General features: G+C 42.9%; 1 protein-coding gene across 2 annotated transcripts in view; it reads right to left on the bottom strand.

The window, feature by feature from the left end:
- Positions 1-16,927, bottom strand: part of mrpl23 (mitochondrial ribosomal protein L23) — a 35,988-nt gene that overhangs the window by 4,996 nt on the left and 14,065 nt on the right. Inside the window, exons 4-5 of one of the 2 annotated variants that reach the window (XM_018664305.2) lie at positions 12,986-13,059; positions 8,195-8,608 (exon numbers count right to left, since the gene is read on the bottom strand). In XM_018664305.2, coding sequence (XP_018519821.1) covers positions 8,210-8,608; positions 12,986-13,059 — 473 coding nt within the window. In that variant the 3' untranslated portion in view covers positions 8,195-8,209. Of the gene's footprint in view, positions 1-8,194; positions 8,609-12,985; positions 13,060-16,927 lie in introns of those variants that run through there. The other variant, XM_018664306.2, reaches the window with a different exon arrangement.

The raw sequence follows: 16,927 nt of genomic DNA, 5'->3' as shown, positions 1-16,927 counted from the left end.
GAGTCATACACAAACCCACAGTAATCCTGTTTGCAGCCCCAGAGGGAAAGGGGGGAAAAGAGGAGAGTGAAAAGAGAGAAGACTAGGCGAGAGATGGAAAAGAGACACACAAAGGACAACTGTATTCTATCTGATTGACCTTTGCCTCTGATCTGTGACAAACTGAGTAAGCACTTACAACTCAAAAACAACAGTTAAAAAAGAAAAAAAAATCCTGGTGTGTGTTTGTGTGTAATAATTTCCCTGTAAGAGAAGAAGAAAAAACAGAAGAATGTTGAAAGAATGGACAAATGTGAGTCCGGTAACCTCGGAATGCATGTGAAATCAATACAGGGAAAATGTGAAAGGGGGTGGTGGGGGAGTGACTCTTTTATTATTCATAAGCTTAGATTTAAGTATGAAATATGAAAGCTTTAGTTATTCTGGCTTGATGTGTTAAAATGTCTTTGATGAAAACAGGAAGGTGGCAGTGCGCAGTGCTTTTCCAACCTGGGGCTGAATAGAACATTATGGCACAGTCACCAGCTGAGGACACAAAAGGCTGATTCAACCTGCTGCTTCCGAGAGTTAAAACATACAGGACATGACTGGATTGGACTGGAGCGGGACTAGGCATTGCAATGTGACAGATGAGATACACATCAGCATTTAAATGCCTCTGACTGGGCTGTACAGTAAGCACAGAGTAAGAAGTATGCTACAAATCTGGAGGGAAAAAAGCAAAAAAACAAAAGGGGCCTTTCAAAGATGATTACTCAACCCCATTGTAGTAGGTTTGACTTCATTTTCCAATATCCTCAATCCACAGAATAGCCTTCATGGTATCAGATTTTATGTCCTCTGGAATAAAACAAGTTTGGAGCAGCATTTTATTACTTTGAAGACTGTTCAACAGCTGTAAAACTACTCGAGGTCAAATGGCGACTTCCATTCAGATAATCTAGACAACTTAAAAATTGAATCCATCAGAAAATACATTCTAACCGCTCTTTTACGACTTGAGATCAGCCTTTCTTTTGTGCTCTCTAAAAACCCCGAGCACCTAGAGTTATTGTGGAGCTAAATAAGATGTGACTGAGGGGTGGAGGTTGTGGGGGAGCAAGCACACCGACTTTTTGGATGACCACACTTGACCGAATTAAAGAACAGAGGAGCTCTCAATGTGGTCACAGAGCCTAAAAAGGCTTTAAGTGGTCTGAAAATGTGAAATTGAGCCATTCACACAGGCCCTGAGAGACCGTCAGACAAAACTACATATCCCATATCCCTTCTTTTTTTCCTGATGAAGGACAATCCAGAAGGCATCAGCAGATAAAGCCATTCACAAAGCAGTCGATAAAAATCAGCCAGATGTTGCCGGTTGTCATTAGAGACAATCTCATGAGGTGCGAAATCTCACGAGGCTGTGGCTCATGCGGCTGCGGTGGCAGTGTGGTGGTGTGGTGGGGTTAGCTGTAGCAAAGCACAGACATCTTGAGTACTGCTGGTGGTAGTGTGTGTATGCATGTGTGTGTATGTGGTAGTGAAAGAGGTGTTCACATTGCGGTAGAATCCATTTTGACCGCACGGTAGGAGAGCCTGGCAGACTACAGAGGGAAAGACCACAGTGGTGAGGTTACCAGGATTAGAGCTGAGGGCAACCCCCTGCTGAGTGTGTGTGCATATGTGTATGTGTGTGTGTGTGTGTGCGCGCGCGCATGTGCATAAACCCTATTTATCTCAGGAAACATTAACTGAGCATGCATCATGCTCTTTTTCTGCTATTCATGCAGTTGTACAAATCAACACCCAAAGCTGTGAGCTGCTGATTGTTGGCCAGTAATCAGCTCCTCTTGACCAGTTGGAGGAGGTCATGTGCCTTGCTCAAGGGCAATTCAACTAGACAGAAAAGCAACCACAACGGTTTTCGCAGCCTGACTGTGGATTTTAAAGGTGGGATCACACCTTTGCGAGTCTGTTTTCTTTGGTCTCTACCACCAGTGAATTTTTGTTGCGCTTTTCTTTTCGGTTCATTTAAGTTCACACTGCCCAATTACAAGTGAACCGGGGCCTGTAAAGGAGAGTCAGATGGACTCACAAGTAGCTTGTTTATTGGACAGAGTTTTGGCAGCCTATCATTCGCAAGATTACAGATTTTGGCAGCTGATGAGCAAGGGGAATAAAAACAAATCTGATTCCAGTTTCTTTAGGTTTAACTAAGCACTGTGGACTTGTCTGTGCTTTTTGCCATAATTCAGCATCTCTGGTCTTCATGCCAGATAAAAATTAAATAAGTGACTACAGCGATCAACTCAGGCTGTGGTTTGCCTTTGGCTCATTTTGTTATGCTAGCCTTTCCAAACATGAGTAACTGCTGGCTATCCAATTTGGACATCCATCTTCTTGTGCCCATAAAATCATATGAAAAAATGACCAATCAATGGACAACAAGTTCATGAGAATGTTTTTTTCGAGCCATTTCTTGTAGTTAGTTCAGATTACATTCCCTGTTCTAACAAAATGTACCTCAGTTCACTTGGACCTACCGGGTTTTCAATTGTACTGTTCTTACTTGACAATAGAACTAAAAGTAGGGAGGATGTTTTCACACTAGAGCCAGCTGAGGAAGATTTCGCTGACATGAGGTAGCATTAGATAAGTTTGGTGAGGCGTGAAAGCTGCTATCTCACTCGGTGTGGTCCTGAAAAGTAATCTTCTCTCCACTTCAGAATGGTTATGTAGAGCAAATTCTGGTGTGGTCACCCAGAGTTCACAGAAAATGTTAAAACCAACCATAGTATGAGTCTAACAGTATAAGCACTCCTCGATGGGATTAATCACTGAAAAATTGTGCTGTTCCTGTAGGACTGGAACAACTGTTCAAAACTGGTTATTTGTCAGCTTTTTCTGGAATCATATCATGATAATGTGATCTTATCATGTTAATGATATAATATTAAGGATTCCAAACAAGCTGCATTTGAAATTGAACCAAATTAGCTACTGAAGTTTATTGTTTTACACATTTGAGGAGCTGGTATAACCATCAGTTTGATTATTTTATGTGATTTTGCGTATCAATATAAGAAAACACTGATAATTATTTTAACCATGTTAGTCAGCCCTAGTTTCACAGATGTAACATAATTGTCATAATTTGTAGCAATGGTGCCGTGCTGCCCAGTAGATCTACAGTTTGAACAGGGTACTGTGTAAACTAACAAATCCACAGTAATGATTCCCGTTGTGAAAGGCTGAAAGACAGAAACTTGGGTTCATGCTCAAATATTTAAGCCAAATTTGCAAACAGCAACTGTATCAATCCAAAAACACTCCAATTGTTGATTTTAGGTACTATAACAACACTGTGCTTCTACTGTTGACCTATATTCTGCAGTTTCTTAGTCTAATATTGCATTATCTAGGAGTGCTTTTTTATCAGCAATCACAAAAAAAAACTGTCGAAGAAAACTGGGAGAGGCAGGAAAGACGATGGAAGAGGGCAGGAGAGGAGAAGAGATGTAGCCTGATGATTGTAAACAGCTCCCGCTGCCAGGCCCCTGGGTGGGCCACACATTCACTCTCACTTTATCTCACACACACAATAATCTGCCCCGTTGTGCCTCCGTCCAGACCCTCTGGTACAAACTATTCCAGGAACAGAAGAGTGAGAGACAGAGATGGAGATAGAGTGAGGAGAAGGGGGGCTGAAGGATTAAAGAAAGTCAGTGCCAAAAGACAGATAAAACTGGACTGTTGTCCTCTCAGGAAAAACAGTAAAGTGAGAACGATTCAGCTGGAAGATATGACATAATACAATTAAACTAATTTACATTGCATTTAATCTTTGTTCAATCAGCTAAAATATAGTTTAAATGTCAGGTGAAGAAGTCAAACTTTTGAGAGCCTGAAGGGCATTTAGCAAAATAACAGCTGAGCATGAGAGAAAGAGCAAAGTGAAATCATCTCTCTCTGTAAAAGACAGATAAGTGGCAGTGAGAGTAGACCACTAACCAACAGTATCCTGCTGTGGGTTCATTCAGGGTCATGACCCCGGCCCTCCCTCCAATTACAATGACAACTCTTCCACAGCCCAGCAACAGCCAAATAGCTTGGTCAGCTTTGGCTAGCAGCAGTGCATGTTTATGTGCGTCTCCATGTCATTCATATTAATGACAGTTACAATTATGACCTATGGTCCATATGATGGAGACAGAAAATGATTTAGACAATGCCTGCAGACAACGTTAAGTGTATAAACATATACATAAATGTATACTTTGCGTGCAAATGGGAAAATTAATTGCCAACTTTTACACGAATATGTTTATGTTCAGATTTTATGCGAAGATGTTGGAGTCAAACACACAAATGACAAACATGCTTCATTTTCTGTGGCTGCTTCCCAATAATAATGTATCTGAATTTAACTGTATGTAAAGACATTGAAAGGCCTTCACAGAAAAAAACAAAGACATAAATAGCATTAAAACCTGGGTCTGATTTGAAAAGGACTGTAACTTGAAATACTATTTCTGGTGGTGGTGTTACAAAATGTAATGATCTATTTTTTAATTTGCAATATAATTACAATACAAAAATTACAATACAAGACAAAATTAGAATGAGCATAGCTTTAAAAGGATGATGCTGCATGAACTCATGTCCACTTCTAGCTAAAAAGTGATGTGTAGTTACATATAGGATCATCTTAATCAGTTCCACACAGTGAGGCATCATTTCAAATTTTTTAAAATATTTTTTAAATGTCAGTCAGTATCACTATCTTATTCAAGTACCAAGTGTATATCAGATTTGGTACCGGCAGTTAGAGAATGTTTATTTGGTACATCAGTGCATGCTTAGATGAAACGTTGGTAATTCATCTTTTCATATGACCGATATTAATGATCAGGCTATTATTAATGTGGTTATGCAGTGAGGAAAAAGTACTTGGGGGGGGGGGGGCACTTAAAATTCATTGAGATGCTCAGAGACTCACATCTAATTGTGAGATACCTTGAGATCTTCAGCCCCAGTGTGTACGTGCTTTGTGGGACAAAGAGCAGGAGTCAGGCAGAGGGGTGAGCTCTGGTGTCAACTGAAAATACTTCTATCGCAGGGAACCTCTGACATACTAGTGCAGGGCATCCAGTGATACATGTGCACATACTTCTACCCAGAGACAAACAGAGGGTGTGAGTGAGAAAGTGTATGTGTGTGTGTGTGTGTTGTGTGCATGTGTGCGCGCATGATAGTTAGTTTTCATGTCTGGGCATGTCTGCTCCCAGGCTGCTACTGGAGACACTGGACCCTGGTAACAGAGCTCTCAGGAAAAGATCATCACCATCTAAATACACACCCAGCCAAAGACGTTTACATCCATCTGGTCTTGGACTGGACACTCGGAGGATAACAACAACAACAGTAACAGCAACAGCCAAGAATAACACAGCCAAATCCATCCATATTAGCAATAATGAGCAACAACCGGTGAATCATATCACCTTCAGTCTTAGACGCCCATCCAAACTCTGTACCTTAAAGCCAAATCACACCTCAACCTGCCTGTCTCAACCATCTACCCCCATTACACACACACACACACACACACGCATAAACAGCTGTTCACTATCATTATCCCCTCCATCTATGTCATTCACCCCCCCAACCCCCACGACGTACCCCATTTCTCTCTCACCAACGCATGTAAACAACCCTCACATACCCTCCCCCCAATTTCAAACATCCCCTCTACCTACCCCACCCCCCTCTCAGCCCCAGACCCAACTATCTAGGCTACCAAACACACACACACACACACACACACACACAGAGTTAGACCCTCACACAAAAAAAACCACACACACACACACTCACCCCTACATGCGCATGCAACATAAACACCCAGGCGATGCCCCTGCCCCCTCCCCAACTCTGAGGAATGCGGGGACCAGCTGGTGGAGAAAATAAAAAACGAAGAAGCATACCAAAACAGGAAATGCATCAGCAGGGGCCTATCAGAGGACTTTATCAGGCCAGTGGCAGCCCCGTTGAGAAGCTGGGTGGCGCCGCATGCTGATTGGCTGATTGGCTGATCAAAGTGGCAGCTGTGTCATTACAGGTCAGGAGGTCAGGGGTAATCAAGAGAGGTTCAGAGCGTGCACACTCGTGCATGTGTGTGCGCCTGTTGGCGTGCATGTGCGCGTGTTGCTATGGCTATCTAAATAAGGGGAACCTGGAGGAAATGTGGGAGGAAATGAGGGTGAGGAGAGAAGATGCTGCAGAGGGAGATAAAGCAGGGATCAGTCAAAAACGACAAAAGGAAAGACTGAGACAGAGATGTAGAGACACAGAGAAAGAAAGAGAGAATATGAGTTCAGACGCTCCAGGTTTATCTGTGTTCATTTATTGTTACACTGGATTTCAGTTCTGTTCTGAAGAGCAATTTGTCCCACTCATCTCTCTTGTTTTTCTTAATAAAAATCACAAACATAAAATTTACTGTGGGAAAACATCTACAGCACTGTCATGTCATTACGCTTGCATCATCTGAACTGAATTGGGCGTAAAAAAAGTCAAATGTGAGAAAGAAACAACAGAGAGCCTCCACTGAAGCCATTCAAAAAAAGGTTTGCGTGTGAGATTCCAAACCGGATGGTTAAGACCCTCCTCTGTTCTCTATAATTCATGCTCTCTCTCCACTGAGCTCTTATGAAACCTACACGTACACACGTACAGTCACACACAGCCACACACACACACACACACACACACACACACACACACACACAGGATTTTACTTAAGAGTGAATTTTCCAAATCAGGAGACACATAGGGAGATGGGGGCCTTTCAGTGTGGCTTGATTGCCAGGAAATGCGTCTCCTTTTATTAGGCTCACCACCAGCATACGTGCACGTGTGTGCACACATATATATGTACACACACTAATTAGTGTATCAGCCCATTCCTTCCTTCCGAAGATTTATACACGAAGAATGCTGACAGATATATTTAAGTGAAAGTGAAGCTGCATGACTCTGGATAAAAGGCAAATCTTGATTTTCTCACTTGGACCTGTTACTGCAATTTTTTTTGGTCTAAATTCTTAGTAAAAACACTTAATGAAAATGTTGCCTCTGCAGCAACTGTGCCTGAGAGCTCACTGGACTTAGTGAATCACTCAATAAGGCTCTTGTTAAAGATGTTTGTGCAGTTGGAGTGCAGAGATTCTCTGGAAAAGTTTGCTTGGCCTTGATAGCTTCATCATTTTGTCCTTTGTGGTTATATGTAAGCTTTCTGTATAAATTTCTGTTCTACAAATTGAAGGACTGGGAATTTTCTTATATTGTTTTCCATTAAAGCTTCTGGTACGAGACCTTGATTGTTATTAATAAAACACAGCATGTAAGGCTAGCAAATGTGAACATCTTGTGACAGTTTAAAGTGTTCCTGTAAATTCATGATCTTCTGCTTGTGTGTTTAAAAAATATATTCTTGTTGTCAAGAATATTTTGTTAAAATAAACAAGACACTGACACATTATTTGAGATGATAACCATAGCTATTTGTACATTATAATTCTTCTTAACTAAGTGTAGCCACAAGGAATAAGAGGATGCCCTTTTCTGTGACCTTTTCAAGTTTGAAGGACAGTTACACTGTCAACACCTCCACATTTCTGATTGGTGTGCTTGCTTTGAATTACATTAACATATATACTAGAAGACGCCTAGTTAGCTACTGTGTTCTAGGCCACTGGAAAGGAATTTAGTATACAGGAGGAATACCGTCACATAGGAATTACTAGTGGTATGAAATGAAATTGCAATTTTCATATGATGAATCATCCTGTCCTATGTGAAAGGAAAATGAGACAGACAGAGAGAGGAAGAGAGCACTGGGGGGGAAAGTGGCAGAAGTTAAAAATGTTAATTGGTGTGATAAGCAAGGGTGAGGCAGCGCAGGGAAGGGAAGGAAGCAGAAAGGCAGACAGACAGACAAGGCTGTGTAAGGAAAGCCTGTGTTTGCGTGACAAGGTGAAAAGGAGGAAGAGGGAGGGAAGGAGAGCAGGAGCCATCATGATCCAAATAGTTGAAAATAATAAAATTCCACTCAGATAAGCAAGATTTCCCCCTCGGCTCGACCGCCTGATTCAGCACCTCCAGCTCCAGAGAGCCGGGGCTTCGCTCAGAGTAGAGAACAGGAACGGGAGGAAGAGGCGGGGGGTCACGGGGGTTTGCAGCCCCCCATCCTGTACCCCTCTCTACCACCACCCCTCAGACCCAGCCAGAAACACACAGTCACACTTACACACACAACCCCAGAGGGTTTATTGTTAAGCAACAAGGAGTCAATAACAGATAGGAGATGAAGGGAGGCTAGTGAGAGAAGCTGTGCAGCAAAACGTTGCCATCTAGTGTCAGTCAAACAGAGAGGAGAGTCAGACTTGGCCACAGCTTCCCTCTCATAATCACTCTCAGTACAGCTGTTTCTTTCTCTCTCCCCCCTTTTCAGCTGTGTCACAACTCCTCCATGTTTGCCACTCAGTCGCTCCCTCTGTTTGTTTGTCTCTCTCTCTCTCGCTCCCCGTTCTCTTGCACTTCGAGTGATGCCTTCCCCGTGGATCTAGCGGGGGTGGAGAAAGCCACAGAAAGAAACACGGGAAATGAGCAATTTGAATGAAGCTACCACTTATTCTACAACTGTTGGTCCAACCCCATATCTTGTTTTGTTCTGTGGTCGTCGGGTCAGGACATTGCTTTGGGGCAATCTGACTGGTGCATCTGGTTTGCTGTGACGCTGTCAGTGACCAGGGCCCTGGAGAGAAACCTTGACACCTTTTTTACTACTTTTATGAAAACTCGGCCACCAGGCACATAAACAATAGTGCAGACCTATTAGTGGCTAAAAGAACGGTTTGTGTGTGTGAAAGAGATCTGCTTTTAATATGTGGAAATGTCCCCACAAGAATAGAACCCTTAAAAAACAAACAGAAAAAAAAATTTAAAAAGATGACCAATTCACCAGACTGCATTAGAAAAAATATTGTTTTTAGGGTTTAAGTGTGTAACCTAGGATAGTAAACACAACCTCTCATACTGTATAGAGTAGAATACACGACCAAATTGAACATGTATAATGTTTTAATGTTATGGAAATTACAAACACTAATTTAAAAACATTTAGATATCTGTACATGGGTTTAGGCTGTCCTCAGATCGTGACTACTATTAAAATAGTGACATCACTGGTTTATGTGTAAACAAAACTAGCTGCTCACTTCATGACAACTAAAGGTCGGTATCGTGACAACACCTTGGACCATCTGTGTGCCTGCTCTCCCTTCTGCTGCAAACATTTCACTCATCATCTACTCTCACTACTTTCGCCCTTATGCAGACTCTGCTCTAACTGTATGAAATGAGCTTTTGTCTACAGATAAAGTCTGTTGAATGGAGCTTGTGTGGGATTTGTGCAACCACACCCCACAAAAAGACGAACTTACGATGATGCTTAAAGACTCCTTGCCAGCCCCGATGACTGCTGATGCACATGGACTTCTAATCTGTGCCTGATTTTATTAGTTGTATACCAACTGTCAAACAACAGTTTACTCATGTGGGTTCTTATGTTAAATGGCTGATAGCATCCCACAGGTGCCTGGACGTGCCACGCGGTGCTCACCACGCAAAAAACACAAACTGCTGCTCCTCCCTTCTGACCTCCTCTGAAAGCAACTTGTGGAAAATGTCTGAGATTCCTTCCATTACACAGACACCATTGCAGTTTTTCGATAACAAAATGGAGGGCCTTCAATCCTTTACAACCTCTCCTGTTCAATTCGAAAATCAAGTTAGGAATAGATTTTCTTGCGTTTGCTCCCTTTAACACAACTGAGGTACAACCAACAGAACTATAAATTAAAATTTTCAAAATCCCATATGCAATGTTAAAAAAGAGCATGTTGTCAGATAAACAAAGAGCTATAGACGATCTACTGACTGGACATTTTAACATTTACAGCATGCATCTGGCATTTACAGCACAATGAGGAACTAAACTCGATCATTCAAAAATGCTGAGACCAGTCACACATCCCATTCATATATTCACAGTGTCACCCTCCAGGAGCTTTCAACATGCACTCTGAGCACTCAGCCCACTGAAGTGCTGCAGCTGGCACCAGCCAGCAAAGCTCGCTTGCAAACTAGCTGCCACTCTAAAGAGAGAAAATAACTCCTCCTCAGACCAAAACTCACCACAGCCTTTTCATTTACATGCCAGGCAGAGAGTACTTTATCGTAAATGTTTGACTGCCAATAATGTTGCCGAACAATGACTGAAAACATTCAAAAATTACTATAATTTCAGAAGAGGAGTGCTTTCTCTTTTATGAAAAGCACTAGATTGGGTTTACGAAGGTTTCAAATGAAAGTAACATTTAACTGGAAATGGTGGCACAGTGCACTTCAGCAGTGAGATGGGCCCAGAGTATTAAACAGGGGTAAACCACGGGGTCTGACATGCATTATGACGGCTGCATGGCTGGCTGTAAAAGACCCAAAATGGTACAGGTTTTCCTGTTAATGAAGATAATGTAACTAGAGCATTCTTAACAACCTGAGGAAAATGTTTCTACACAAAGGTACAGTGAACCACACAAGAAATCTAATTACACCTACTGTATATGAAGTAATGTCTACAAGAGGTCAAAAAGTGCAGTGCAGGATTGGATTTTCCAACATCAGCCCTTTACAGCATCAAATAGATGGAACAGTATGAGTTGACTGCGAAAATCAGAAACAAGTGTTACCCTGAGTGTAGCGGCTAGAGTTAGCCCTCAGCTAGTCCTAGCGGTACATGAAAGCAGTCTGACTCTATACACACCAGTCCCATTGAAGTGCAGCCAGACCTAAAAGCAGTCTGATAGACTCAAGATTTTTCATTTTGTCCTGCTGTTTTTATCACTCCACCACCAGCACCACCACCCTGTCTCACACACACAGCCTCTTCCCCCCTCCCCCTGATCGCTTTGCCCCGTCTCTGGACCTCCCTGCTCTGGCATGACTCCATCATGCCCTTAGTCACCTCCCCTGCTCACCCCTTGCAGCCCCTCACACACACATACACACTTTCCCACACACAGTGCACATTTCACACATGCAGATGCTATCTCTTCCCCTGATACTGGGGTCCCCCCTAAGCCTGAGGAAAATGGCCGTCACGGAACCCCGCTAACGGGAGGCCTCCCCTCAACCACAAACCAAGAGTAAGGAATGAGAGAGGGAGAGAGAGCAAATGTATTGCTGCTGCAATATTAGCTGATGGAGGGAGCAGGGGGAGAGAGGGGGGAGAGGGAAGGATGAGGGTAGAATGGGGGGACCGCGGTGTGAGCATCGACCCACAGAACACTCTCCCACATGTGGAGTCAATTAGGAACAATCTTGTTTTCTACCCACCGCTGCAAAAGAAAGGAGGGTTTTCTGGGGCTCTGTGTGTGTGAGTTTGTGTGAGTGTGTGTGTGCGTACACAAGAGAGAGAGAGGTAGGAAAGGGAGTTGAGAGAGAGCATGTTTTTCCGAAAACCTGCCAGAGAAATAGGCCGGATATTCGGTTTTATATCAAGCCATTTTAAGCACAAAGAGCCTGCATCTCAGCGTTTCTGCCCACTGTTCACCGTCAAATGAGCATGACTTCAGAAAACCGCGACGTGATTGCGACTGCAGAGCAAATGACACTCAAGGAAAAACATCAGTCCTCTAGGGCTCAGCATGCATGAATGATGCACACATGTCACAGATGAGTGTGTGTGTGTGTGTGTGTGTGTGTGTGTGCTGCTCTGCTCTGCAATCTCACACCTATCATCGTCGTGTGCATCTGGTGAGACAGAAGCATCACTACTGACTCCGCTGGGAATTCCAGACGCACACAAAATCACAGGCCACTTCCTTGGTGTCAGACAAGAGGAAGTCTCCCTTTTAAAAGATTCATGGCTGCTTCAATTATGTATCCTCTTTCAAATTGTCGTGTTTAGACAATTTTCATTATTCATCCGTTTCAAGATTGATGGCTCCCAGTCGGGTGGGCAGTACAGCGTAAACAAGCGTCTACACCGCTGTTGATTTATCTGGGTAAGATCAAAACGGCAGGCACAAAACAAAGGCCCCTCGCTTTTTACATCTGCATCAAAGGCGCATTAAAACAGTGACTTTTTTGACATTTTGAGGAGAGGTTTGTTTGATTTCAAAGACTGAGACTTCAAACATTGGCAAGATGTACATGGAATGGGCCTTCCTGACCCAACGCTCACCTCAAACACAGGTGTGAGGGCAATGGCCATGATGCAATAAGGGAGTCTGGGCCTGACAGGCCGCCATCAGGAGTGACTCCTCAAGCACACACACACTAAGTGCACATGATTTCTCACATTCCATCTATGGCACAACGCACATGCACAGAAAGGAGAGCTATACCAGATGATGACCATATCTCAATATTTCCTGTAATAAGTCTGGCATGTAACCAAAGACGACCTTTCACCCTCAGGCCCTGCAAGATCCCAGACTGCAGTGTCTTTGCACGCTGATTTTCATTTTTGTTGTTAGTCTGTTCATAGCTGCATGAGTGTTTGAGATTGTGTAAGTTTGAGAGCCCACCTTCAAAGCACGCCTGCCCCCCCCCCAGGGCTCTGTCAAGGTATGATTAACTAACCCATCTGACCTCTTTCACCTAGCAAGCCCCCCTTAAAACTAGCCCATGACACAAAAGCTGAAGGCTCAAGACCCCCAAAAATAACCTTTCCTCCTGGGTGTTGTGTTTAATAAAGCCTCCACAATAAGAGAAAAAACACAGTGGGCTAGGTGTTTGAGAAAGTTGTTGTGGAGAGGTCTCACACTGTGTACTGAGCAGGACTGGTCCACGAGCTACTCAAACAACACATTAACCAGAAAACACCGGGAGTAGGAGGATTTGTGCGTGAGTGTGTGTTTTTGTGTCTTCTCACCAGCTGAACGTAGGCTACTTTATAGTCAGGCTGCTTAACCCTCTGGTTTAGGTGATTTCTCTTCTTGTTTGAGCCTGAGAAACACAAAGAACAGCAGGTGGTGAATTTGTTGGCAAACAGGAACAAGAAAACATGAGAAAATTCTGGTTATGAGAGAACAGGCAGTGGGTCAAAGTGTAAATGACGACATTCATGAATATAAACAGTTGGGTAGGGCAACATAACAATACACTGCTAACACAACGAAAATTTGTCAACTGGTGGAGACTTCGTTTACTGTAAACCAAATGTTTTGATATTATGTTTTGGACTGTTGGTATAACAAACGACATTTGATGACATTACATAGGGCTCTAGGAAATACCAATAGCCATTTTTCATCATTTTCTGATGTTATAAAGAATAATTGATTAATCCAGAGAGTAACTGTCATTAATTGTTTATGAAAATAATAAAGTTTCAGTGCTGATCATTTTTTTGATTCCATGATCTGTGATAGAACATTTTAGCCACGTCATCCAACTGTAGGTGATGAGCAGTCTAATTACTACAGTACAATCCTGGTATCTGTTTACCTGCACAGCAATTATCAAATTATGTTTCTAATCTGAAAAACTGATATTTTACAACACATTTGTTCATTTCTTGTGGAACAGAGAATATGCTGTGCGTGCGCACGTGTGGTAGAGCAGAGCCCGATCTTGTTGACGATGGAAGGCAAGTTAACCTCCTCCTCAACTGGAGATGATGATGACATCATCTTCTCTCCTGTCAGACCTCTCCAAGTCTGGAAGACAGGGGCTCGGGGAGCTGTTGAGCATGTGCATGTGGAGCGGGGCTAGCAGCTTGGCTTCAAATAATTCAAAAGCTTACTAAACTTACAGGCTCTTCACACAGGTATCTAAATCTTGTCACAACAAAAATCTCTGGTATGAGTGACGGATAATGACGAGCGCATCAAACGGTTCATCCTTGCTTTCAAACTCTAATCTCAATGAGACCCTGGTGGTCAAGTCAACAGGCCCTCTGAGTAACTGCCATTGCCATGGGAACGGTTTATGACATGAAAAACAAGGGAAACATTCCGCTGTAATGAGTCATTTGTGTGTGTGTGTGTGTGTGTGTGTGTGTGCGCGTGCGTGTCTGTATGTGTGTGTGGTACGTGTAGCTAGTAATCACTAGCCAGGCAGCCCACTGCTCAGGGAAAGCCCTGAGCAGGGTTGTAAAACACCCCCCCTCCACGCCCCCCTGGCTAACTGGAGGCCCCTGTGTGGGTGGGAGACAGAGGTAACATAGCATGTGTGTGAGTGTGTGTGTGTCTGTGTGTGTATGTAGCATGTGTGTGTGTATGTGTATGTGAATAGGTTGCTGAGGAAATCCACAGGGAAATGCTACAACCTTTGAAATGAGCAAGGTAAAATCCTGACCTGCCCCCCCCATAACCAAAAAACATACAAGACACATGCACACACACACTTGCACACCTTGAAAAAGGTACAAAGTGTGCTTCTCTTACTTCATGTAGCCCTTTCCTACCACATACGGACACACAGACAGACCTTTCATACAACAGTCGCAAACGCAAGCACAATTTCTCCCACTTTGAGATTGCGGTTTGGCAGCCAGCTATCACGTTACAAATCCCAGGCCGGAGGGGTAACCATGGCAACTCCTTCCAAAATACCCCTGCCGCCCATGGAGGGAAAAAAGGGTCGTTTGCGCCCCTCGCTCTCTTCTGCCTGTTCCCTTCTTTACGCTGCCAATGGAGTGGAACTCCTGACGCAGATAGGGATACCTTCTCTGACGCACCTCGGGATCACCGGGGGCCCTGAGCCGCCCTTTCTTCTCTATCCCCCTCTGTCCCCAAGACGTCCACTGTTTTCCTTATATCCACCCTTCCAAAGAGCTTTCCTTTTCCCCTTGCTTTTAATGACACAACCCTAATAAACAGCGTTAATGGGTCCTCTACACTGTAGGCTAGGCTACGCTGGGCGCCTCTCTCCTCCTCCCTGCCTCCACGTGTCCTTCCAAGTCTCTCCTCCAGAGATAGAGGGGGCTCCTCGTGGCCCTTCAGGCGCAGCATGGAGGGGGCTCATGCTTCCTCTTCTCAGCCTGTCCTTCAGTGTCTCTCCAACTTAAAGCCCCCCATATGTCCTCTCCCTTTGTTGCTGCATGAACTTGCAAATTCTTAAACTTGTACAGAGCCCTTAAATCAGTCTGTGCAACCTTAAGTCATTTCCTCCCCTCGTAAAAAGCCAAGAGGGTTATTAAGTCAATGATATAACACTGTTCTTGGCTCTGTGATCATCTTTGACAAGGGGGCAGGAGGGAGGATTTGGGGTTGGAATGGGTGTGGAGAGGATGGGGCACTTAGGGTCCTGAAGTTGCAAGTTTATAAGTGAATAGTATGTGTTTGTGTGGAGGGAGCGTGGGGTGTCCTGGGACAGCTGGAGGCTGGAGTGCTGCAGCAGCAGATTGTCAGATAAGCAGCTGTGTGTGTTAGGGGGAAAAGAGAGCCAGGCACGCTAACCACTACCGCAACTAGCCGCTGGAAAGCACTCCCGCTGCTGCATGTCAATGGGAAGACCATCTATATAGCAAGCTGAAATTGCTAATCACTGCTAACCACCGCTGACAGTCTCCAAAACATTATCAATTTGACTTTATGATTCCCAAAACAAAATTCATCCTTCTGTGAATTCCATAAACCATAACCAAAATTTAATTTACAAAACTGACAACTGGTAAAAGGCTTAGGGATTATAGTGGAAATAACCATAATATGAAGACCATCTTATTTTCATCTGTACAAACTTAATTAATTAAACCTAATTAATAAAACCTCAGACTCGGTTTTTGGTTATTGTTGTTTTTCCAAACATTTAAACTTTGTATCACAAATCAACTTTAAAAGTTAACACAACAATAAGTGATTAATACAACAATAATAATGGCAATACAACTTTATTTAGCAGTGACAAGGGAATTATGTTACAGGAACAGTTTCAAAAGTTTCAACTTATATTTTGCTACCATTTTCTGCTATTTTTTGTCAGTGGAATCAACTGAATTGTGAATTAAGGTTGACCATAGCTGCTGTAACTTTTTACAGTCATCTCACAGATGGTGAATGTTTGATACATCAGTGACAGATGGAAATGGGGCTACACAGATTACATTTATTTCTCAGAATACTGTCAGTATTGGGCTGTGGTGTATAGTCTTGTATATCACAGACAGAATGATTTCATATTAAATTTCAGCACAATACGACTGACATGTATATGCACTGGATAATGATTAAAGTCTTTTTCCATCAAGTTATAAATATTTCTATATGTTTAAGTAGTTACGGAAGCAGTTTAATACATGGTGGAAGCTGAGAGCTTAGCATAATGACACTGTGTGTTTGTTCAAATTATTCACAACAGCTACAGTAACTTTAGGATTTTCATTTGGATGAAATGTTTGTGGCTTGCTATTCCACACTATGAATCAAGTGTTTCCACCACTGCTTTCACACCCTCTTTCTCAACAGTTTGGATGGATTCTCTGCATATAGATGTACAGTCATGGTGTGTGTAATGTTCCTCCACCACAAGCTTTGCCTTTTATAAGGCAGTGACTCAGGCAATGATGATGTCTGCACTGTAGGTTTTTTTTTTTTATTCATGAACACTCCCCATACTCAGTACTTGTATGTATGTACGTGTAAAGTTAAAGCCATATCATGGCACAGACCTCTGCAGGGTTACTGTTCATGTCAGTTATTCCACCTACCAACAGTGCAGACTTGCCATTTCAAGCCAGGCAGAACCAAAATTAAAATATGACTCCTGTGTCATATACCATATACCATATATCAACTCGGATAGTATGATTTAATTAATAATTTAGATGCTATTATTATCTGAAAAGTGCTAATCATCCTCATTAATTAAT

Source organism: Lates calcarifer, linkage group LG10, assembly GCF_001640805.2.
Source record: "Lates calcarifer isolate ASB-BC8 linkage group LG10, TLL_Latcal_v3, whole genome shotgun sequence".
NCBI lineage: Eukaryota > Metazoa > Chordata > Actinopteri > Centropomidae > Lates > Lates calcarifer.
The sequence above is the reverse complement of the archived record's forward strand: the minus strand, read 5'-3'. Positions and strand labels throughout refer to the sequence as shown.